Source organism: Acinonyx jubatus, chromosome D3 (genome assembly GCF_027475565.1).
Source record: "Acinonyx jubatus isolate Ajub_Pintada_27869175 chromosome D3, VMU_Ajub_asm_v1.0, whole genome shotgun sequence".
Lineage (NCBI taxonomy): Eukaryota > Metazoa > Chordata > Mammalia > Carnivora > Felidae > Acinonyx > Acinonyx jubatus.
The window spans coordinates 32,274,781-32,300,810 of NC_069392.1; the positions used below are offsets into that span (position 1 = coordinate 32,274,781).

Consider the following 26,030-nt stretch of genomic DNA (forward strand, 5'->3'; position numbering starts at 1 on the left):
GGTAAGGGATAAGCGAAACAGGGGAAGAGGATTGAAAAGTACAAACTACCGCTTATCAGATAAATAAGTCATGGGGATGCAATGTACAGAACGGGAACACAGTTAATAATATTTTAACGATTTTGTGTGGTAACAGATGGTGGCTAGATTGACGTGATCACATCATTATGCATATAAATGTGGAATCACCATGTTGTACACCTGAAACTAATATAACAACGCATGTCAACTATAATAAAAAAAATGTAGGAGAGGCGCTATGATTTCTAGAGCTCTTTATCCATCTGTTCAGCATATATGGCATAAGTAGGTGCCCATGTACGTGACACGTGACCCCTACAGGTAGATCTCTTAATATTGTGTGAAGGACCGGTGCCAAGGACTCAACATATGGGGAAACAAGGACGCTGATAATCTAAGGACCTTGCCCAAGACCACACAGTTAAATAAATAGCAGAGCTGGATTTATATCCTGGGGACAGAGAGCCCATACCATTTACCTCAGTCTATCCAATACAGTCTATCCAGTACAAAGCCTGACAGGGTAGGCAGTGGTACATGTTTGTCCAATGAATAAACAAAAGAATAGTAATTTGGAGATGAGATCAACAAACTGATACCAATTCAGGTAAACTGCCTTCCTGTAATGACAGGACCTCATCTGAACAACAGCTAAGGCCATATTACAGGCTTGGTATATCAGAGCCAAATAAAGGAAAGAGTTTGGGATTTCTGAAAACCTATCCCCAGTCATAAACCAACATGATCCAATGCTTGCTGGGCTGAGAATTACATGTATTCCTGAAAGTCCTTCTGTCTGACCGAGCAGTGGTTGCCAAATTTAAAACAAAAGAATGTTACATCTGAACCATCCCGAAAAAGGACCTATAATTAATTCATTCAAAAGTTCGAGAAACAAGCATCTCGTTATTTCTGTTAGCATTCCTCTTGGTGGTGAGCAGATATTAATAGTAAAACACCTAATAATTTACTCAATTAAATATTTTCTTGGGTTTTGCTTTATTATGACATAATAAAACATAGTAATAATAAGTCTAATGGTATAAAGACTAACAGTGTTTTTAACAAAAACCAGATGCAAGCAGTTTTAAATATCTGCTACTATTTCCTCCCTGACGTCTAAACATGTTTTTACAAGTTAACAGATCTCTTCGCCTCTTCATAGAGGAAAATTGAACATCATTCTTTTCTCAGGGTGCTGTTAGTGATTCTGGTAAGGTGCATCCTGGGTGAGAACCTCAGAATAAGGCCCTTTTGATGATTATTTTACACACGTACACACACACACACACACACACACACACACACACGCAGTCTCCGTATGATTAGTACAATTTCCACCTAAAGCGGGACCCCTGTTCAGAGCTGGATAGATGAAAATATCTTTTTCTCCCCTGTCATTTTAAAATTAACTTTGGCAATCCTTTACAAAAGTTAACTTGGCCTGCTAACCACTGTCACCAAAGTTCAGTGAAGCCTCATCTCCTTTACTACCCTCTCTAATTCTATCCCCCTTCCAAATGTTGAAAGAGATCCCAACAACGAGGAAAAAAAAATACGTTCTTTGTAACTTACACATGTAAATGCAAGCAAATATACCAGGGGACCTGTTACCTTATTCAAAGTAACAAAGCAAAGTTTATTAAAAAAAAAAAAACAAGATATTTCAGGGACTCACTCCTTTGATCACAGGGAAGATAAAAATCTCCTCCACAAACCACGTATTGAAAAATATTTGAAGGCAAAGCCCGAAAGGGTTGGCAGCATGTGGTTCTGTTTTTCCTCTGGCAATCTGGCCTTAGCACAGGACTGGACCCACTACCTGTGCTTCCCCTACCGCAGGAGGAGCTAGCCATCATAAATGAAGACAGAAAACTTAAGAAAGATCCACACAGGCACCCGAGGTCCTTCCCTTGCCTCTACCACTGGGAGTGCTGTTCTCACCTCCTACAGGGGTGCCCAATCTTGGCAAACATTTGGGAAGAAGGCTCTCAGAATGAGTATGGGTCTTCAAACAAGAAGACAACTTTGGCATTAGAGAGAATTATACACCTTCGACAACAATTATCTCCGTATGTCTTAGTGTGTGTGTATGTGTGTGGGGGGCTGGAGAATTCTTAATCATGGAGCCCCCAAAAGGAAGTGACTATATGAACTGAATAACACTATTAAGATAAGAGCCTTTTATCCAGCAGCCCAAGAGAACACCTGCTGGCAGGACCAAGCAAGCAGACAGAAGCAATTTCCAGCGAACAGCAAATTCACACTGTGGCCAGATGTATGCTTCTAATGTCAGAACTATTATTTATCCAGAGTAAATGAAAAGATGTAAAACTTTTTATTAAAACCAACTGAAAGACGCCCCGGACCCGGAGCATTTACAGAGTCAAGACCCAAGAATTTATGACCAGGTACGTGCAAGGACTCACTCTATCACAGTTTTGTGGGGAAGGACCCATGGAAAGGCTTGATGAGGTGGGGTGGCAGAAGGAGAACAGGCATCTAAGTCTCACAAATGTAGCCTCCCCACCAATTCCTTAATAAGAGGAGACAAGAGTAATATGAGAACCTCACTATGGACTATTCCTAGCTTGTTAAGTGGATTTATAATCCGGTTCACAATAAATGTGGGTTTTTCTTTTCATTCCAGAATGGAGGTTCTCCCTTTTCAATAAATCATTTTTCTATCTTCTTACCAAATGAGTTACTATATAGGGAGTGCTTACAATAGACCCTGTGACATAACAGTTGGCTACCTTTACTGTTATTAACATCCTCCCTCCAAGGACATCTCCAGATATGACATCTAACTCTCTGGTCTGGGTCAAGAAGGCACTGCCTACTATTGTAGTCAAGATTCCAGGGTAAATCTAGTTAATCGCTACTTCCTTCAGGATGCTGCCTTCTCGTCTGGGTATCTCATTTGATAACAATATCCTACATGTAATATATTCTTATATCCACATATATTCATCATGGAAAGATGTTCCGTGTGTATTTGTCCTTTGTGTGCAGCAACAACGGTGTTCTTATTCAAATAAACTTTATGTTTTTGATGCCTTTTGAGAGAAAAAGAGAGTGCAGAGGGAGAGGGAGAGAGAGAATCCCAAGCAGGCTCTACACTCAGCTCAAGCCTGACACGGGGCTCAATCTCAGGATTGTGAGGTCGTGACCTGAGTCGAAATCAAGAGTTGGACGCTTAACCGACTGAGCCACTCAGGCGCCCCACATTCAAATAAACTTTAAACATCCTCATTTATAATGAGGAGAGACCTGAAGATATTTTGTTTATACTAAATATTCTGGGTTTTATCTCTTTTTTAAATTTTTTTTCAATGTTTATTAGTTTTGAGAGAGAGACAGAGACAGAGAGCAAGCAGGGGAGGGGCAGAGAGAGAGGGAGACATGGAATCCGAAGCAGGCTGCAGGCCCTGAGCTGTCGGCACAGAGCCCGATGCAGGGCTCAAACTCATGAATCTGAGCTGAGGTCAGAAGCTCAACTGACTGAGCCACCCAGGCACCCAAGGGTTTTATCTCTTTTCTTAAAATTGACAAGACTAATTACATCACCAGCACCCCCCACCCCGCCCCCCACCGTTGAAGGGACTCCAAATGTTGCATAAATCAGACCCAGCTTACTCCTAAGGCCAACTGCAGGAAAGCAGTGTGAGATGAATTTAGAGAGATGACAGCATCATTGAATAATTTCTCATTCAATGAGATATATAATATCCATGTGTTTGAGAGGCGAAGAACCCTTTATTCTTCTTTTTATCCTTCACAAATTCAAACATCGTATTTTGCAAAGGGAAGTCTTTGAATTCATATTTGTTGAAAGAAATAACCCGTCACCGTAAGATATATGTTCTATATAACATAAGGCATAGGTCATCAATCTGAACCAATGCAAATTAAAATACCTCCTTTAAATATACTCAAACGATCTCTCCAGACCTGGAGCCTAGTAATCTATCAGCCAACAAGTATTTATTAAGTGACTAGGTTTCCCTTGTCCCTCGCAAATCCCCAGAGGACCTTGTTCTCTCTCGGGGGCATGAGTCAGAACAACATAGTTGCTAAGAGCACAGCCACCCATAGGGCACCTGTGTGTCCTCGGGCTTATTCTCAACCCACCTGGAATTCAGTCTCCATCTGCAGTACAAGGATTTGGGGTAGCAGTTTTTAATAACAGCAGCAGCCACTTCAAAATGTCGTTGTGAGACTTAAACTAGTTCATGCACATAAATAATATGTGCTAAGTAGGCAGTGCTATTGGCTTTCTATTAACAGGTTATTTGACCCAAATACGATTTAGCAAGAAACATTGGAAATCACGTGATTCTTAGAGATATTGAGAGAGCACTGGAAAAGTCCCAAGGTAAATATTGATGGTGGTCATCCAGATGAGGCTAGGATTTCTAAAACTCTCTCGCTCTGATGTTCAAAGTAATAGTGTACTTCAAAATAATATTATTATTAGCCAATATACACTGAGCATTTACCATGGCCTTCTTCTGCAACTAATATGTTTTATTACTTATATTCCAATCAAACAAAACACTCTTCCACCATATTGGCTGACGTGTTATACTCCATACACCACAAGGTATAGGGAATCTGTGTCTGGTTAGAGAACATAGTATCTTGGGGCACCTGGTTAAGGCTTTATCAGTTGGTTAAGCCTCCAAATCTTGATTTCGCCTCAGGCCATGACCTCACAGCTCATGGGTTTCAGCTGTATCAGGCTCTGGGCTGGCAGCATGGAGCCTGCTTGGGATTCTCTCTTTCTCCCTCCCTCTCTCTCTTTCTGCCCCTCCCATACTCATGCTTGCTCTCTCTCTCTCTCTCTCTCTCTCTCTCTCTCTCTCTCTCAAAAATAAATACATAAACTTAAAAAAAACTTAGTATCTCCTTGACTTCAAATGTATGAGCCACTTGAAGCTAATTATATATTAGTGTTTAATGGAGTGCAGTCTCAATCCCAATGCAAAGCACACCGTTAGGGAAACAGCAGAAAAAGATTTCTTTTCCTTCCTACAGTATTATATGCTTAAATAAAATGCCTATAAGAGCATAAAACATCTTGATTTACTAAATTACTCATGATCTTCTGACCCCAATTAAGTCTGAAATAGCAAAATCCCATGGCCCATTGTACCCTAAGCTTCTGTCTCCGAGGGATGAAAATATACAATAAACTGTTCTATGATGTTTGCTATTATGGAGACTGAGGTAAGCATAAGACCGTAGCTATGTTTATAAATGCTTCTAAAATGAGAAAGTGTGAGTATAAATTCACTCATTCATTCATTCCATAAATATTTACTGACTGCCTTACTATACACCAGACATTGTTTCTGTGACCTGGAAATACAGGAGTAAACAAAACAGCAAAATCCTTCCCATCTTGAAGTTTACATGTCAGAAGGGAAAGAGACTCAGGTAATAAATGCATTAAAATGGGACTCTGGCTCAGTTTCAGAGGCAACCCTAAAAGAGCTGAGGAACCAAGCCTCCCTCACTTTCCAATGAATGCTATGGCAAAGGACATTTGTTCTCAACCTGTGGTTCCTTCCCCCGAAGAGGATATGAAACAGAATGGTGGAGAAGCTGAGAGAATTAACTATCTTAGAAAGATTTTCAAGCCTAGTGAGAGTGGCTTCCCAGAGACACCCCAGGGCCTGGAGCGGCTCTGAAATATGACTTGCCTGGGAAATCCGAAGGGCAAGAAGAGGGGTGAGGGTCTTGTTGAGGTAAGTAGTTGCACGCTGACCTATGGCAGATGAAAGGTGCCTGTCCTCCATGGCCTGAGTGTGCACACCCATGTGTGTGTGTGTGTGTGTGTGTGTATGTGAGAGAGAGAGAGAGAGAGAGAGAGAGACAGAAAGTGAGAGAGGGGGGAATTGGAGGGGAGAGAGAGCTCCCTTCAGACATCAACTCCCAGGGAGAAATTCCAAGGCCTCCTGACAGCTGGGAAATGGGGTGCCTAGTCCTCAGAGGCGATTCCAAACTTACACCTCAGCTTCCTGCACATGGCAGTTTAGGAGGGATTCTGACAGGAGGAAGCGCCTCCAGCTCAAGTCCACCTGGATGGAGCGGTGGAAAAATCACTCTTAAGTAACTAGGGATGTTTTGTCTGGTGGAAAACAGACTGAAGGGAAAGATCCCCTCCACCACCCCTCCTGACAGTTGAAAAGCTATGGGTAGTTCACTGACCACGAACATGGAACTGTCTCATTTGCCTCACGTGACTCTTATTAGTAAGAGTGCCAGGCATGCCTGGCCGCACAGATCGGTCCCCTGACTGCCTCCTGTGGTTCTAGTGACACTCAGGTGGCTCTTGTGTCCCAGTTCTGCTCATGACACCCCTGCCTCCCCCCCACTGTAGTCTAATCCAGTCCCATCACAATATTGCAATAATGTAATTATATAATCTTCTAATGACTATAGTCCTCCAGCCTCTGTTAGCTCTTTTTTTTTTTTAAGTTTATTTATTTTGAGAGAGAGGGAGAGAGAACGAGCAAGCATGAGCAGGAGAGGGCAGAGAGAGGGAGAGAGAGAATCCCAAGCAAGTGCCAAGCAGTCAGTGCAAAACCGATGTGGGCTCAAACTCACGAACCACGAGATCATGACCTGAGCCGAACTCAAGAGTCAGACGCTTAACCAGCCGAGCCACCCAGACACCCCTGGTGACTCTTTTTTTTTTTTTTTTTACAGTTTTTTAAGTTTATTTATTTGAGAGAGACAGAGACAGTGTGAGCAGGGGAGGGGCAGAGAGAGGGGGAGAGAATCCCAAGCAGGCTCCGCACCGTCAGCACAGAGCCTGATGCCCGATGCGGGGCTCAAACCCGCGAAATTGTGAGGCCGGGAACTAAGCCACAGAAACACCCTCCAAGCTGCAACCCTGAAACTCTCCACCTGCTTGTCCCTCTATGGATACACTTAGAGGAAACATAATCACACAAGAGTGAAAGAAATCCAACAGACCAAATGCAGGGCACGGGGTCACGCGGTAACTTTTACACGTCAGCACCATGCTTCCAGTCTAGGGGGTCCACGTCATTACGTGGTCCCTGCAATGCGCGCAGACGCCTTTGGCTCCGGGGGCAATCCAAACTCACTGGTGGCTTCAGGCAGACAGTCTGCGAGCAGGCAGCACAGAGGCTGCTGACAGTTCTTTCGGTTTGACAACGTGCTCTCCTACCGATTCATGAGAAACGGAGGTGAACGCGAATTTGGAGGTCCGAGCATGTCGGAGCCTGACTCTTCCTGAAAAGCCACACTGTGGTCACTCTGCCAGACCCACCACTGCTTGTGTCTATGCCACGTCGGCTTGCAGGTCCCCGACCACGCACCGCCAGAAATGCCCAGTGTGCGTATCTCCAAACACAGACTTTAGAAATGTCTGGATTGTGAGCCCTGCACGTTCAGAAAAAAATATGTGGGGTATCCTCGCCTAGAGACCCTCTGTGTCTCCATAAACAAACAAGCAAACAGATAAATAAGTGAGGTCACTGTATCTGAATATCAGTCCTGTGTCTTAGCTCCTTGGTCCTGAAGTGCAGGAAAGAGGAAAGTACTCACAACAGTGCTTCCCTATACGAACTGCACAGATGCCTGTGGGTTTCCGTTTCAAGCCCAGTGCCTCCCTCTCTCCCATTTGGAGCAGCACCAGCAGACGTGCGTGCTGATCATGCTTTGCCTGGGCACCGACCTTGCAACATTTTGTGAATTCGGGATATTTCTTTACATAGAGAAGAACTGCTTTTTGCTTTTGATTTCATGCTTCACCTCCTGACAGTGTCAGTCCCTGGTGCACCAGGTAGAAACATTGGGCCGATTGTCCCGCGCTTCTGAAATAGTCGCACGACCACCCCTGCAGAGACTGAGGCAACTCGACAGAAAGCAGGGCTGGTTAGTTGGGAAGAAGGCAAAGCCAGGCACTGTCATCTAAGTATGAAGGGAGAAAATTCCAGTTACCTGATTTTCAGATAAAACCATAAGGAGATACCTTGATATAAAAGTAACAGATCATTTAATTGAACATATACAGGTACTCCTTTTTTATTTTTTTAATGTTTATTTATTTTTGAGAGACAGAGAGAGAGACGGGTACGAGCAGGGGAGGGCAGAGAGAGAGCGAGACACAGAATCAGAAGCAGGCTCCAGGCTCCGAGCTCTCAGCACACAGCCCGACGTGGGGCTTGAACTCACAAACCATGAGATCATGACCTGACCCGAAGTCAGACGCTTAACAGACTGAGCCAGCCAGGTGCCCCCAGGTACTCATTTTTAAAGCACTTGTTTCTGAATGTGTATGATACCCCCTTTTTTTTTTTTTTTTTAAAACATGAGCTCCAGGCCAAACCATGAAATACAAGTTGCCTGTATGTTATAACCTTGGTTCTGAGGCCAGAAATTACTCTGTTTCAATGTCTTCGTTTATGTTGAACTGTAGGAATGAGGCAAGAGTGGGTGTGGTCCCCTGAAAAAGGGATCTTGAGGTTTGATAAGGATTATGCTTGCACTCATTTTTCTCCAGCTCTTTGTCACTTGTTGTAGTAAGGATTTAAGTGACTTCGAAGAGCCCTTACTTAGGGGGGCACCTGAGTGGCTCAGTCGGTTAAGCATCTGACTCTTGATTTCAGTTTAGGTCATGATCTCACGGTTCGTCAGTTCGAGCCCCACATTGGGCTCTGGGCTGTCAGTGAGAGATTCTCTTTCTCTTTCTTTCTCTCTCTCTCTCTCTGCCCCTCTCCCACTCTCATGTGCTCTCTGTCTCAAAATAAATATATAAACTTAAAAAAAAAAAACAAGAGTGGTTACTCCTGTTCTCCCTCAGGCAGGAAAGTCAACATGGCGGCTGCAGTCCTCACTATTCAGATGAAGAATCATAATATGCATTATAAATGCAATAGTTCGGGAAAGACAGAGCCATTATTTGCTGTACTGCATACACCAAGTCGTCACCTCTTTTCCTGAAGACTCACCACAAGTTGATAAGTTGGCGGCAGTGACCAATGGCCCTTCCCGCACCACCCTGTTGGTTGGGCCAAACACAACTTCCTTTTTTTTCCATGTTAATATACAACCATCTCACCTGAGACACTGGGCACAGTCTTTATTTCTGACGGTATTGTTTGGAAAAATTGACCTGGTGTGGTTTAATGTTTATACTTGTGGAAGCACTTCAAATATGGAAACTCAGAAGGCAGACCATGCCTCCTAATTTGAACCTCAGAAGAAATCGTCACATTCTTTTCTATGCCTTCAGATTCTTGCAGGGCAACGGGAAATGGATCCAAAATTTTGCAGCAACATGCTTGAGAAACCCTCCCCCAGACTCAGATTACTCTCTTCCAGTACTTGATTGAGGCATATGGAAGAGATCTTAGCTGATGTATAAACAAGTCATGACCGGGACCCGGCCTCCTAACAAGTACTCCTGCTACGTGGCTTGGAAATGTTAAGACGGTGCTCTGCCTCCTTTCCACTTGCCACCACATTCTCCCCAGCCATCCAATATGCAAAGCGTGTGCCAATGTTGCTCTGCCCTCTGCCTTATTTTGTTGAAAATACCCTGAGTTCACCTTAACCAGCCAGAATGTTCCAGATACACTGCAAGCGTACCAACGAAGACCGACTTGGGAACTTGTGGGGGAGGATAGCTCTGTAAATGACAAAAACGTGTCACCAACCAGCTCCACGCTACTCAACTTGCAGCTGCTCAAACACTTGACGCCCGCTCCCAACGGGACCAGCACGACGCACAGACAGCATCTCTCGTATCGGATAAAGACAGACCCAGAAGCCCAGCGAAATGCATTCCGACCTCAGCAGAGAACAGCACACGTCTCTTACCTTGCATCGTTGCTTTTGTTGGTTCCGAGAACAGGGGGATGAGCAAGAGGTAGATGAGGTAGACAAAGGAGAGCCCATTGTACCGGAACGCACACGCTGCGGTTGGGAAGAGAAATGAGAGGGAGAGCGTCATTAACAATGGCAGGCTGATGGGACCAGGGTGCACAGGGCCTGCGTGGGTGACTGCATCAGCCGTCGCTAGATCAAATGGCGACCTAAGCAGATAAGTCAATTAGGAAGTAAAAATTCAGCCTTTCTTCTGTGTTCCTCACTCTGTCGAGCACCATTAGAAATGCAGAATTAAAACGCATGATCCCTGCCCTTAAAATCTACCCAGGAAGGCAGCACCCACATACCTGAATGAAGGCAGTCCATAAATGAGTCATAAGTTAAGCTGGAGAAATTAACATTGCTACAGAAATATAGAGGCAATGGGATTGGGGAGGGTTTGGGATGCGCGGGGAAGGTTTTTCCATGGAAGAGAGGAGACAGAAGAGACAGACAACAGAAGGATATTTGGTAAACGCTCCATGGCAGGGCTTTACACAAATTTTCTCATTTAATCCTCATTTTATGAGTAGGAACAGTCAGGCTCAGAAAGACTCAACTGCTCACCTGAATCTCCCAACTAGGATTTGACCGAGTTAGAATTAAGCTCAGACCTGCCAGGCTCCCGACCCTATGCTCCTTCTTCTGCATCGCTTATCGGACACACAGAACTCCAACGACTGGCTCCAGTGCGTGCCTTAGCTCTCCAGGTTCCCATTTCCCCATCTGTGAGGCACACATGATAACTGTCTCTAACTCATTGACTCATTATGAGGGATAAATAGAAAGATATAATATGATAATACCTATGGCTCAGCGTCTTATACCCAGGAGGCCCTCAAAAACATGAGCATTTATCGTATCATCCTCATTATTATCCAGGGAGAAGAAAGTGTGCAGTGTTCCATGCAGAAAGAAAATGAGCACATTATAGCAATAAGAAATAAATTTACTGGCTGACTAAAGAAAAACTAAAGACGAGAAGGACTGAATATGAACCTGTGAGGTGAGGAAATCTGTTTAATGATTACACAGATGGAAACATGTTGGAATGAAAGTTGGGAGGAGAGAAAATAGAAGGCAGTGGACTATGGAGTTGATGTTAGTACATAACCATAATAACAATTATTACTATTAAATAATAATAATAATAATCATAATAATGATGATGATGATCTGGTGACTGTGTGAGAAATTTGGACTGGGAGAGAGTGAAACTGAAAAGTTGTGGTAATTGGGGAATAAATGAGGATTCCAGACAGAGCAGTGATGACAGCAAGTTTAAAAAGCAGCAGATGGAATAAAAAAGCATTTTGTAAAATAAATATGGAGAGGTGTGAAGAGAAATTATACAACAGTGACTCCAAGGCTTGTAACCCAGGCAATGATGAGGATTACTGCCATGGAGAAAAGTGATTTAAGAAGTGGTAAGTTTAGGGGCGTCTGGGTGGCTCAGTTGGTTAAGTGTCCAACTTCGGCTCAGGTCATGACCGCACGGTTCGTGAGTTTGAGCCCCACACTGGGCTCTTTGCTGTCAGCACAGAGCCTGCTTCGGATCCTCTGTCCCCCTCTCTTTCTGCTCCTCTGTTTGTTCTCTCTCTCTCTCTCTCTCTCTCTCTCTCTCAAAATAAATAAACAAACTTTAAAAAATATGAGTTCACCTTGAGACAAACTCACAGAATTAAATCACAGGGTGGGGACCAGATGGAAACAGCCAGTCGTTAGCATGGACAGCATCCTTGCTTAGGGCTCTAGGGGGAAAGGGAGCTGCAGCCTGAGCAAAGTGTTCGCAGAAATGACAAGAAGGGACAGATTCTCCCAAGGCAAGAGCAATGGACAGATGTACACAAGACAGAAGCATCTGCCGCGACTGCTGCCTGCATATGGGGTAAAGATGGAGGGGAAACTGGCAGGTATGCAAGAAAAAAAAGCGGCAGAAAATTTAGGACAGACATGAGAAAATCCAGGAAGGTCCAGTTTCACAAGAGAACAAGTTTTCACGAAAAAGTTCACTATGACAGACAGATGAATTGATCACCAGCAAGGATGTCTTTGAAGGTCTCTGAAGGAGGAGGTCGTCACATGGAAATGCAAGAGAAGCACTGTTGTAACCAAGAAGTAGGAAACGAGAAGGGGAGTCCGGGGGGGTCAAGAGACCCCGAGAGGATTGAGTAGGGGAGACATGGCACGGGCAAGGCCTGGGTGCCCTTGGTCAGAGGGTGGAGCATCTGGAACCACAGGACAATCCAGTGTGGGATGCACATTGGGACTCACAAACATAGTTCCCACGCAGGGAGACCAGATCCAGGAGGGCTGATCTTGAGACAGAATTTGAACAGCAGGAGCATGGCATAGGCCAGCCCCCAGCCCTCACTTCTGGTGGCTTACTCTAGAGTCCAGCAATCAGCAGCACAGTAGGGCAAAGTGAGGGATGGTATCCTAAGGAAAGGAGGAATTCAGAAAACCTGCTTTTTCATTCCCAAAGAATCGCGCACATATTTGTAGCTGTTTACACCATCACTGACATTCCTAATCTCCTTTATGGAAAGACCCAAAGCAGGAATAAACTTTCACACTATTGATGGGGCTGATAGGAAAATATATAAATGGGACAATGTAAAGGAATAAAAACATATGCTTGAATTGGCTTTCTAGATTGTTTTTCCTTCTGTCTCTTATTTCTCATCCACAGTTGAAGCTCCTTAAAAACAATTCAAAGATATTTGGTTATTCATTCAGCTAACAAATATTTATTGAGCGGGTACTATGTGCCGGGACCCCCAAAGATCCTCCTCTGCCTTTAGGAACTCACATTTTGGTGAGGAGACGTATGAGGAACAACAAACACAAGGTCAACCACCAGAAACGGTGGAAAACAAGCACTATGTGAAGAGGAAGTCAGCAGGGAAAGGGGGTAGGTGAGGCAGGTGAGCCAGCTGACCGAGTCTTCCGTGGGAGAGGGTGCCGGGGGGTGGGGACTTGGAGCAGAAGCGGCCCCGGCCTGGGTGACCCGCCCCAGAGTGTCCCACAGGATGCCAGTGTGCCAGCAGAGTCCTGGATGGGGCCAGACCGGGTGCACCTTGCAAGGAAGGGATCAGAAGACACTGGCTGTCACTCTGAGATGTCAGTTCTGTGCCGGTTCTCACCCTCAGTTCCAGGCTGCAAGCCCAGCTCCTGCCTAGGCCCGCGGCTCCGTGCCTCAGTTCACACCCTGTGTGCTGCGCCGCTGCCCAGCTAAAGAGCCACTACCCTCCATATGCTGCTTCCTGCCTGCAGGCTTCGCCCGCACCCCTCCCTCCGACCGCAACACCTTCCCATCCTTCCTCCACCAAGCATCTTGCCACACGGCTTACGTGTGTCCTCCTCTGGCTCATCGCCCATGTCCACAGCCTCCCAAACAGGTGCATTTCACCCCCTGGTGCCTCTTCCAGGTCACTTCTCATTCAGCGTCGCACACATCAGTACAGATGCCTGTGACCACCTCTGCTGTCTCCAGGGCCCCGTGCACAGGGGGTGCTCAGACCCACGAGAATCACGAAAAGTGCATAAATGAATGAAATGGAATGGAAAAGACGTGAGGGCATCCAGAAAGAGAAGCAGGCTATCCAAGTGTGCAGCCTGCCCGGCAGCAGAAACACACCACAATGGACATTTAAATAAAAACATCACAATTGACATTTACACAACCGTAAACAAAATACACACTTAAACAACTGGAACATTTCTTTCTTTTCAGCCCTACCCTAGGGGTTTTGTCCATGTTCATTAGTATTGTGCAGCAAAATTACCCATTCCTGAGTATTTCTGGGGGAAAAACTCAAGTAGAATTCACTTTAACGAGCACTCACAGTGACTTATCCGCTGTGAATGTGTCTCATAATAGCTTACAAAAATGTGCTTGCTATGTGTCAAGCCCTGACGTGTGCACTCCATGCACACTGACCATATGATTACCATGCCCCTTTCACAGGGACTGTTATTACTCTCTCTCTACACACGAAAAACCAGGAAGCGCAGGTAAGTAACCAGGCTGAGGATTGAGCCGGGGAGTCTAGTCCCCGAGCCTGCACAATCATTAGGAAGCATCGCGGCCTCACGATGGCTCCATGCCGTCACCTGTCTATCCTGTCCCCAGTTAACCGTCAGGGGCTCAGTGAGCCAGAGCCTTCCCTCCACAGGATGACAAACGCTCTGCATGTATCAGTCTTGCTGTCTCAGTTTTATAACCTCACTCTGTCCGGGTTCCAATTATGCATAGTGGAAATGTGTACACTGGGGACATTCCCCAAGACTGACTTTGGAGGGGGAGAAAGGAGACCGCTGTTGGGGTCTCGCGTCACAGCCTTTGGTAACCACTATTCACAGCTAAGTCCGAAGACCTTAAGGAGAGGACAAGGACAATGGTCCCCTGTAATGGCCACCTCCTGGTTGTCATGCCCATATGTAATCCCCTGCTTCTGAATACGGGCTGGAGCCAGTGACTCCCCGTGAAGAGAGACAGTAAAAGTATCCTGTTACCACTTGGTGGCTTCTATTCTGAGTGCCCCTCTGCCTCTCCCCTTGCTCACCAGGCATGTGGCAAGGGGCTGAAGTCTCCAGCCAGAAGCCAGCCCTCTCCGGCCAACAGCCACTCGAGTTAGCTTGGAGGCAGCTCATCTGGAGACCGTGATCTCACCCCCACCCCCCACCCCACCTTGACTGCAGCCTTGTGAGACAGCCTGCACCACATGCGGAGCCACACCTGGGTTCCTGACTCCCAGCAACTCTCAGATAGTTTGAGCTGCTACATACCTAGGCAATTTGTATGCATTAAGAGATACCCACACTTAAAAATCAAGCTACTTCTAAAAATCCAACTTCATTTATTTTTGTCTGAAATTATCCCATTTGACTGATGATAGTGGCCCAACAAGGTGAATTCCCTGCTTTACTTTTTATGTGTAAAGTTGCTATCCAGGAGCTCACCCAAGCTGCTGGGGACTCTGAATGACATTTCCTTTTTTTTTTTTTTTTTAATGTTTATTTTTTGAAACTGAGAGAGAGAGAGAGAGAGAGAGAGAGAGAGAGAGAGAGAGCATGAGTGGGACAGAAGCAGAGAGAATGACACAGAATCCGAAGCAGGCTCCAGGCTCTGAGCAGTCAGTACACAGCCGGACACAGGGCTTGAACTCACAAACAGCGAGATCGTGACCTGAGCTGAAGTCGGACACTTAACGGACTGAACCACCCAGGCACCCCTAAATGACATTTCTAAGTGAGTTATCCCCATCAAGCGCAAAATATGACTTTGAACTTGCTGAGGCAGCACATGTGAGCTAGAAAAGCCTTAGAAGGCAAATAGCAATCCCTCCTTCATCAAGCGTGATGTTGCCTTTTTGCAGGAGCACATTTGCAGCTCTTCGTAATGAGCTCTTGTGTTCTGTCTGCACTGTGTTCCAGATACCCCGCACCTCTCTTGGACAGTCAAGACACCTGGACCTCTGCCCTCTGCCTCAAGAACTTTACTATTGATAGTACAATTTTTTTTTGAAATTGCTCAAAGGAGAAGGATTCTTTGCTTTGGCTAAGAATGTACTACAGTTTCCACTATTCCTACCTGGTTTTAATGGCCCATAATTATATGGAAAGCCCCCCAAAAGGGTGACAACAGTTGACAGGAATTTCCCAAACAAAAGACCTTGCCAGGCCTAGAGGGCCCACAATTACAAACCAGGAGTCAACAAGTTATCAAGGGAAGTGGTTTATAAATGCGAATACCATCGTTTGAACTGTAAACAATTGAACTTGCCTCATTAAGGAACTTCATTTTGTAAAGATCAAAGTTGGCAAGCAGTTTTGGGAAAACTCTCCCAACAGGAAATGATTTGACTTTGACAATTCATCAAAATGAGAAGGGGAAAAATCTGTTGCAAGTATGAAATTGTTAAGATGACCACGCAACATTATTTTAAATTTATTTTTCTTTTTTTAATGTTTATTTATTTTTGAGACAGAGAGAGACAGAGTGCAAGTGGGGGAGGGGCAGAGAGAAAGAGGGAGACACAGAATCCAAAGAGGCTCTGAGCCGTCAGCACAGAGCCCGATGCGGGGCCTGAACTCACGGACTGTGAGATCATGACCAGTGAGATCATGACCCGAGTTGAAGTCAGATGCCCAACTGACTGAGCCACCCAGGTACCCCTGTCATGCAACATTTATAAAAATACTTGATTGCAGTTTGTGTACAGATCTTCCTCGACTTACAGTGGGGTTATGTCCCAATGAAACCAAAGTAAGATGAAAATAATGATAGCCTAAAATGTATTAATACACCTAACCTACTGAACGTCATAGCTCAGCCCAGACTGCCTTAAACGTGCAAAGGACACTTACTTTTTTGTAACGTTTATTCATTTTTTGATAGAGACACAGCGTGAGTAGGGGAGGGTCAAAGAGAGAGGGAGACACAGAATCTGAAACAGGCTTCAGGCTCTAAGCTGTCAGTCCAGAGCCCGTTGTGGGGCTCGAATTCACGGACTGTGATATCATGACCTGAGCCGAAGTCGGACGCCCAACCGACTGAGCCACCCAGGCGCCCCGAAGGACACTTACTTTAGCCTACAATTAAAGGAATCATCTGACACAAGCCGATTTTATAATCAAGTGTTGAATCGCCGGTGCAACTGACTGAATACTGTACTGAAAGTGACAAACACAATGGCTGTCTGGATATAGAATGGCAAGAATGTAAGTCTTACGGCTACTGACCCTCGTACGCGGTGTGGTGAACGGGGAGCAGTGGCTGCTACCACCCAGCATCGTGGGAGAACATTGCACTGCAGGCCGCCAGCCCAAATTCCAAGTTCAAAATACAGTTTCTACTGAATGCATATTGCTTTTGTCCAATCATCCGCCAAAAGGCGGGACCATCTGTATAATAATTTCCCCTTGACTACAATATGATCGCAGAGAGATTTAAGCAACTTTAATTTACCCTTCCATAATAGTCGAAGGCAATAATTTTAGATTATGTTATTAAAGGTAAGGGCTCACAGAGTTGAATTTTTAGCCAGATGTGATCTCCTACTTCCTTCATACCCTGTAGCAAAGCCAAACAGCATCTCACTATTGATGGCCTCGGAGACAATGCTTTAAATGTTTAGAATCTCCGTTTCAACTAAGTACATTCTAAATGCTCTTTATTGCCTCAAGGAGTTTTGTTTATTTTAACAGTTGCCAGAGCAGTAGAAACACAGTATTCAGAACAAGCAACTTCAGCACCAAGTGACAAAAGAGTTCTGTCCATTCAGTGATTCCAGAAATTTTTTGTTGGTTCGTACTTTTAATATTTTTTCCTTCTCCACTCTGGAGCATTTAATTGCTTTTAAAAGGATGTCCTCTCAAAATCCTGGTTATTTTATTTTTAAAAAATGACAACAAGAGAATCAGCTGCAAGTATTTACAATGGAGCAGGGAAAAAAATTAAACAATGGTAGATTTTTCCTAAGGAAAGCTATCAAAGAAGAGGGACAGGAAAAAGGCTGTTATGTCACCTGATTCATTGTCTATTTGTGTAGAATTCTTTTTCCCGTTATACACTCCTGTGTCTTAGATCCGGTTAAAGTTATAAATGTCTCAAGTAGTGATGCTTTAGAACTGAGAGTCAAGACCCAGTTCTTCCCGTTTCCTTTATGTCTGACCTCCACGTCCACAAGAGGCTGGACAAGGCTGGGACAAGAACACCTTCCTTCAGAAAGGTTCAAAAATATTTCATCAAGAAAGATGCTACCAGGGGCGCCTGAGTGGCTCAGTCAGTTAAACGTCCGACTTCAGCTCAGGTCATTATCTTGCGGTCCAGGAGTTTAAACCCCGCATCAGGCTCTGTGCTGACGGCTCAGAGCCTGGAGCCTGCTTCGGATTCTGTGTCTTCCTCTCTCTGCCCCGTCCCTGCTCACACTCTGTCTCTGTCTCTCTCTGTCAAAAATAAATAAACATTAAAAAAAAAAAAAAAAGAAAGAAAGATGCTACCAAAAGGTCTCTCTCCCCCTACAGGTCAGAAAGGCAAGACATATGCTTGCGTACTTATTCTTATCATGTCACACCTGCATTATCTCCTTTCTGCACACCATAAGAATGTTCATACATGTGTACCACAAAAAGCTAATAGAAATAATTTTCAAATAATAGAATATGCCGTCACGTTTGGGGATAGTCCCTATATTTTAACATTGTCCAGAGATGTATGAAAGCTGACTTCGTTCCACGGAGTTCATCAGTACAGTCCTGAATCCATCAATCAGGTGTTTGTCACACTTCAAGAAATAGAAATATCTCACCACACAAAAAAAAGAAATGGAATTATATGACATGATGAAGGTGTTACCTAACACTACAGTGGTCATCATTTTGCAATATTTAAGTGTATCAAATCAATACAATGTATACCTTTAAACTTATATAATAGTTATATGTCAATATATCTCAGAAAAACTAGAAGAGCAATATTATACTGTACATTAATTTCATTAAAGAAGTCAGTTAAAAGAATGTAATTTTAGAATAAAGCATCAAAGAAAATAAGACTTTTACATGGTAATGGATTGCAAGGTCTTAGAATCAAATTGTAGTAGCAGAAAATCATAACCATTACTCAGTTTGCTAAAATTTTAAGCCAGTTTAAGGAAAAATCAGGTGAAAGCATCTCATTTATAAAGGATAGAAGCCTTGGGGCGCCCGGGTGGCTCAGTTGGTTGAGCGTCCGACTTCGGCTCAGGTCACGATCTCGCGGTCCGTGAGTTCGAGCCCTGCGTCGGGCTCTGGGCTGATGCCTCGGAGCCTGGAGCCTGCTTCTGATTCTGTGTCTCCCTCTCTCTCTGCCCCTCCCCCGTTCATGCTCTGTCTCTCTCTGTCTCAAAAATAAATAAACGTTAAACAAAAATAAAAAAAATAAATAAAGGATAGAAGCCTTTGGTCTGAGTTTTCTACTTAACGCAAAACAACCTGGGGTGCTATCTGTAAAACATAAGCTGAACCAGATGGTCACTAAAATCTTAGTTAGATTTTTTTTTTTTTGGCCTCTGAATTTAAACATTCATTGCCTTTTAAATTATTAAGAGGTAGGATTCTGTTTTATTTTTTAATTAATTTAATACATACCAAATATTACTAACAGTATTAAAAGCTTAACTTGGGGTGCTTGGATGGCTCAATCGGTTAAGCCTCCAACTTTGGCTCATGAGGTCATGATCTCTCAGTTCGTGAGTTCAAGGCCTGCATCAGGCTCTAGCCTGGAGCCTGCTTCAGATTCTGTGTGTCCCTCTTTCTCTGCCCCTTCCCTGCTCACCCTCTATCTCTCAAAAATAGATAAACATTTAAAAAAAAATTCTAAGTTTAACTGAGTTTTCTAAACACATCCTGATTGATTATACAGTTGGCATAAAACGAATTCTAAAGACTATGGTGCTTTTTCCTTGTTTATAAATATCTTTGAACCTAACATTCACCATTTTATAAGTTTACCCACAGAAAGTTATCATATTTAAAATACAAATCCTTCCGCTCAAGCTTGACCTTGCTCACCCCTCCTCACGTGAGAGAATAACAGCACAGAGTGTCTCCTGTATTTGCGAATGAAACAAAACAAAGCTTTTATGAATGAATTTGCGAATGAAACCTGTGTCGCCACGTTTACTAAATCACTCCCCTTTCTTCATACACACATTTATTCACAAGGAAGGAAAGTACCTTTTAACTCCATCTTGATTCACCTCTGTGTAACTAAACACTTTACAAAGCTATGGATCATTCTACCTCTCTAGCAGGCTGTGACTAGCAGAATGTAGACCCTCTTCTAGGGTTTCAAATTATTGATTGCAATGAAGACTTAACCTGTAAAAAGATTATTTGTAAGAATTTAAAACTTATTGTGCTCAGTAAAGACTATTTTTTAAGTTTATTTATTTATTTATTTATTTATTTAGAGAGAATATGAGCAGGGGAGGGGCAGAGAGAGAGGAAGAGAGAGAATCCCAAGTAGGCTCCGTGCTATCAGCACAGAGTTCGATGCAGGGCTTGAACTCACAAACCATGAGATCATGACCTGAGCCAAAACCAAGAGTCAGACGCTTAACCAACTGAGCCGTCCAGGTGCCCCAAACACTGTTTTTAAATAAGAGTGCTGATTATCACTCATGCCTAATTTTATATTAACTTTTCACTTCCAGTTTTTGACTTCTAATTAACTCTGTCTTTATGAACTCGATCTTATTGATTTTTAATTAATGCTACTTTTCTGGAATTTTCCCAAAGGTTAACTTCTCTTCCTAAAAAATATAAATTCTACTATATTACAAATTTACTGTAGCTGGGTTTTTACATCATTGGTCCTCTGAAAAAACTAAGAAGTGCTTAGGAACCTAATGATAAAGCAAAGTTCCTTACTGGACTTTGCTTAGATTTGTTAACAAGTTTACTTTTACAGACTCATCGAGACTTCACGTTTGGAAATTTACCCTCCATCTATGTGGATATCAGCATCTCTAAAGTACTAGGTTGAACCACTGAACTTGATATGCCACTAATGTTTAAATATTAGTAAGTTCTCATGATTCAAACCTTGTTACAAGTGGAGAATAAACATCATTTCCATTTCAGAAATAAGAGAATCAGCCACAGTGCTATTCAATCTATAAGCCACTTGAGACAACTATGGAAAAGGGGGACAGCCAGGGCTGGAACATAGGTGTAGTCATGTATAAAAAGTATCTGTGTAAGTGGCAGTGACTTTTTAATAACAGGGTTAATTTACTACCTCCTACGGTTCCTTTTTTGAAAGATTTAGTAAAGTAAGATTTTTTGTGTGTAGGCTTTCACCATAGGCTGTAGAACAGTCTGGATTATTCTCAGTAGCATCCTTCCTGGACTGACATGTGCACTCACACAAGAAGAAATCAATGAGTTCATGTTTCTTTCATCCTCAGCACACGATGCTGCTCAGAGCTATATCTTGTTTAACAACTAATAAGGCTGAAAACTGATGAAAGATAACCATTTTTATCTTGATAAATTTACTCTGACATCCTGCCTGCTTCCTCCTGGGAACACCTTCTTCTCTGACATATATGGAGCTATTGTTATTGCCTTCAAATATTTCTGTTGCCTGAGAAGCAGACACACCTTTCGTGGCACCGATTCAGCTCTAGACCATGTCTGGGCTTTATGCTTATGATACCACACGAATGAGGGCAGCCTCCGGCCACGGTGTCAAACCATCGCTCCCAGAACAACATCCAAAACAGCAATGGATTAGCCTCTTCTGCCAGATCTCTTTGCTCTGTATGCAGAATCTTTGACCTTGGATTTAGTCCCTTCCTCATCACTCCAAATGCCGATTGCACGCAAAGTCTGTGTCACTGACAAAGGAGTAGGTACAAAAGAATCCTTACAGAGACTTCTAGGCTTGCCCACCCAACCACATCCCACTCCCCAGACTGCCTTGGCCTTTTCCACTCTCTACCTTACTACCCTTCTTTTCAACATACACCACATCCTCCTGCCTTATGAAATTAAATAGTTTAAAACTCGTTGACAGGCTGCTCTATTTGGAGAATGAGAGTAACAATTCCAGTAACATGGTTAAGCTGACTCTGTTTCCATCAGCTCTCGGCCTTGACCCGATAAAGCATTTGATTGTTGGCCAATAGATAAAGAAGTCTTGGATCTCCTAAGTTTCCAGGCATAAGATGACATTTGACCCTTCCTGACCCATTGTTATGCCCCATTATTTACGAGATGATCCACAATGTGTCAGAACTTTTCCCAGAGTCCCCTCAGATGAGACTGTTTGGGTATCTTGGTCTATCTCCCAAATGCAGGTATGACTCATGAGCCCTTGTGAGGCTCAGCTGGGTGGTTCATATCAAAATTCTGCAGAGGTCGGGTTACCTCTACAAATGTGTTTGCTAAGTCACTTGGTAATATTTCATTGAAAGATAGGGAGGTCGCAGACCCTGCCACCATTGCCTATGTCTTGCAAAGGCTCTAAGCAACAATGCACTCTCTTAAATATGCCTCCATTCCAGCTAGAGCCCCCTATTAGCCATTCCCCAAACTTGCATATCACCAGGCCCTTGGCCACTTTGGAACAGGGGCTCCTTCCTGTTCATTACTCTATTTCCATTTTCTATTCCTAAACACAGTATGCATGCAGTAAATATTTACTGAAAGAGCAAATAAAAAAAGCACAGCCCCCGCTTGGGATTCTCTCTCTCTCCCTCTCTCTGTCCCTCACCTGCTCGTGCATGCGTGGTCTTCTCTTTCCCTCTCTCTCTCTCAAAATTAACTTTAAAAAACGGGCAGGAAATTTGCAAAATGAAACGTACGTGATTTGGGGTGAATCACACAATGGCCAATAAGTCACCCCAACCACTCCATCAGTAAGAACTAGCATAGTAAGCCAACTAAACCTTCGTAGCAACAACTGAAGTAGGAGGGCAAGGGCAGGGAAACAGAGATTAGGAGCTTTCACTACCTTCCACTGAAATCCTGAGGTGGCTTGGTATTTTTAAATAGGCTTGCCCTTCCTTGGCACAAATGGATCCTGAAGAACAAATGATCCTTCTTGGTCTTGTCTCAGAAAAAAAAAAAAATCAGTTTCTGTGTTTTTTTTTTTTCCCTCAGCTATCATCTGGAACCTGTTAACTGTTGTTAACTTTTGCAGCAGATTGCCTAGAAATACAACCGGGACGGTAAAGGAAAGCAAACTCCAACTTTCTTCTTCCTACTCATTTTCTTTAGCAATACACCCTGGGGCCCCCAAGTCCCTCCCCCCAAGTCCTCTTCCAGACTGCAATAATGGGGGGCATTTCAAAGGAGAAAAAGCACAATTTGGTCCTAGTAAATTATATTCAACTCCTCTACCAGCATGTAGGAACGTGGAAACACACGGGAATGAATCCATCCATCTGTAGCTTCCTGTGAATCAGAGGTGACCCTTTCTGTCACAGACGTCAGTCACCAGAGTGGCTGTCACCTCCTTCACTCTGCAGAACTCCTTCAGGTGAGCCCAGCAACCTGCTCTACCTGCCCGTCCCCCACCATTCACAACCGGAGGGTCCAGCCCAGGCCAGTCTTTTTTCTTCCTGTTCCTTCCTGACCAGCAGCTGGTGCAAGGCCAGTCCTCTCCCTCAGGAAAATCTGAATACGATCACTTTACGGGTGAAGAGTATGAGGCAGACTGACTTCAATATTTTAACTTTATTTCATGTCTAGCTACTCTCAAAAGCTAATCTGTTGTGTTTTATTACAAGATGGCAGTATTTTTTTTTATTCAATTAGTAGCTGGGACCAGGGTTTCTCTTAGAAAAAGAACTGTATTTGTTTGGACATTTTGTGTGATAGATTCTTGGGTTTGAATGGGAGATCCCGAGGAGTCCAGGAAAGGGCACAAAGGCTCTCCTAGACGGGGCTTCAGAAAAGGAGAGAGATTAGAAAGAGAACCCTGAGCGTGGAAGTGAAGCCACTCAGCTGTGTAAGCCTTGCAGGACACGGTGTGACCTCCTCCTAGGAAACAGGGAACTCATAAAGCCTCGGTGCAAAGCACCTAAAAGAATCGCACCTTGCATCCGACTTGACATGAGGCAGAACTGAGGCAAGCCACAGATATAGGAAGCCCCCAGGCAGAAAGACTTGGGGAATTTTGCAGAAATCATCCTCAGAGAGCTCTGGGCTCTCACAGGCCAAGCAACTGGGGCTCAGGGAACAGGGAAGCTTCATTTGACAGCCACTGTATATGTCTTTGCTACCAAATAACCAGTCTGCATAGTCCATTTTTTATTAAAAAGCCAATCAATTCAATTAGGAGAAAGAGGAGGTAAAAAAGGGAATGGTAGTTATTTGATATCTGATGTAATTAATTTTCTCTTTATAACCCTTTGGTGAATCAATCATATCTTAAAGAGCATTTGCCAGGTTCTGGGGAAAATAATTTGCTAGAGCTGTTCAGGTTACAAAGCCTTTATCTCATTTGATACATCCTACAGTCCTGTGAAGTAGGAATTGTCAACACTCCTTTTCAGAGAGCACATATCCCACAAAGGTTAGGACGTCGAGCCAGAACTCAAACCTTGGATTCCAGAAGCTTTCTTTCATTCATACTGGCCATCCATCACGATGGGGACCCACCCACAGTGAGTTTGTCCCTTGGACTTCCTCCTTTCTCATCCCTCCCCTCGAACGCACAGGGTTTGGGTTTGGCTGCCCATGTGATTTAATTTTACTTACTCTTAGAGGCCTACACCCCACTTTTTTGACTATTTTATCTAATGAGACCCCGATCCTAATAATTTGAGATGGCAGAAACTCCGCTAAGACATCACTCCGCTAGCAAATGTGAGCTTCCCCAGGTCCCATTTTCCAGAAATCAGGTTTCAGAGGGAATGGGGTGCAAGGCTCCCAGAATCATCTTTCTAGGATATAAATGTGAACACCCCCTTCCCTTGCCTTAAACTAGCTGTGGGATAAGAGTAATGACAATTATTAGTTATATACATTTTGTATCATCTATCACTCATCCTGATGTTAGAGACTCGACATCATCTGGTTCTTCCGTTGGTCTGTTTCCCCCAGAATGAAGTCGCCACACAGCAGTTGCTAAGTAAATGAGTCAATGACAGAATGAACCCACACGTGAGTATATTTTTTATCTGCACAAAGTCCCGTGCTGTACTGTCATTTTCTTTTAAAGATGAACACGATAGGACTCTCAAAGGATCTCGTGCCCTAAGTCAGTAACCAGAAGACAACAGAACAAGAATCAAAACTGGCTCAACCTCTCAATTTCAGACTTCTTGCTTCCTTATACTGACTCTTCATCCACAACGATCCACCCCCTCTAAAATCTGGACAACCCCTCTCAGCCTCAGGCCTCCCCATGCCACAAACTCCAGTCACCTGCCTGCTTTTCCTGAAATACCCAAAAGTTTTCATTCCTCTTTTCTTTCTGATGGGATGTCGAGTTTCCTGGAAAGCCCCTCCTCTTCCTTCCCTTTCAAATGTATCTGGTGAAACCAGAAGCTGGCTAAGCTTCTCCACCCCAGCCTCCCACACACCCGCCCTGACCTAGCGGGGTTCTTAACACACACCTTTAAATCTTTAAACCACTTCCTGGTCATAAACGATGAGCCAGTACTCTTAGCTTGATAAATTATGAATCTCCTACCCTTCCTTCTTCCTGAGCCCCTCTTCCCTTCTCTATTAAAGCTGCAATTTCCTAGACCTTAATGGCAGGCTAAATATGGAACAACACACATCACTATGAAAATACAGGAAACTTAAATCTCACTTGAATTATAATGCTTACTAGAACACACATAAAAAAAGTAGGGAGGAAGAAAGGAAAGGTGTGGGGAGGGAGGGAGAGGAAAGGCATATTTCCCATAATGAAAACCTTAATGGTATAGGTGGTGATCTGAGCCCTGTGAAGTACCCAGGACAAAGACTATAAATGATTCCCTTATACTCTCAGCATCTAATACAACTTCCTGGCATGGAGTGAGTGACCAACAAATATATGTTGTATTGAACTGGATTGACAGGACATATAAGAAAATAGTATTTATTATCATATACACAGATTTTTGAAGATTGAGAGTATGTCAATAGTGGGAAATATTAAAATTATCAGTTGCCATAAAAATTAAATTTATGTGAAGTTGACATTTAAAAACATTATTGTGCCTGTTCTCGTGTCATGAAAACTCGGTATGGAATCCCTAACAACAGGTTAAAGAGACTGACAAGTAAGTGGAAAAAATAAGTAAGAGGAAAACTTGATATTATTATAAAATACCCAACAATAAGAACAAATTCACAAATCTGCCAGAAATTATTCTGAAGGAAGTGATCAACGTGCAAAACACAATCATGTGGTGATAATGGATCCCTGTTTATCCAGCTGAACTTTTTTATAATACAAAAGTTGAGGCAAATAAATAATTCAAGTTTTTTTTATGGGAAGAATTTTTTTAGGGTGAAGAAGCTGAAAATGTCACATTTAAGAGAAGTAGGATTTTTCATTCAAAATTGCACCTCAATCTCCAAGGTTTTTCTTCTCAGGGAATAAC

General features: G+C 43.5%; 1 protein-coding gene across 7 annotated transcripts in view; it reads right to left on the reverse strand.

The window, feature by feature from the left end:
• LOC106989609 (piezo-type mechanosensitive ion channel component 2) overlaps nt 1–26,030 on the reverse strand; it is a 462,833-nt gene that overhangs the window by 368,880 nt on the left and 67,923 nt on the right. For all 7 annotated transcript variants that reach the window (XR_008291831.1, XM_053206463.1, XM_053206461.1 and 4 more), the window contains exon 2: nt 9,883–9,978. Coding sequence is in view for 6 of the 7 variants with exons in the window: in XM_053206463.1 (XP_053062438.1) it covers nt 9,883–9,978 (96 nt within the window). In the remaining variant the exon portion in view is untranslated. The remainder of the gene's footprint in view (nt 1–9,882; nt 9,979–26,030) is intronic.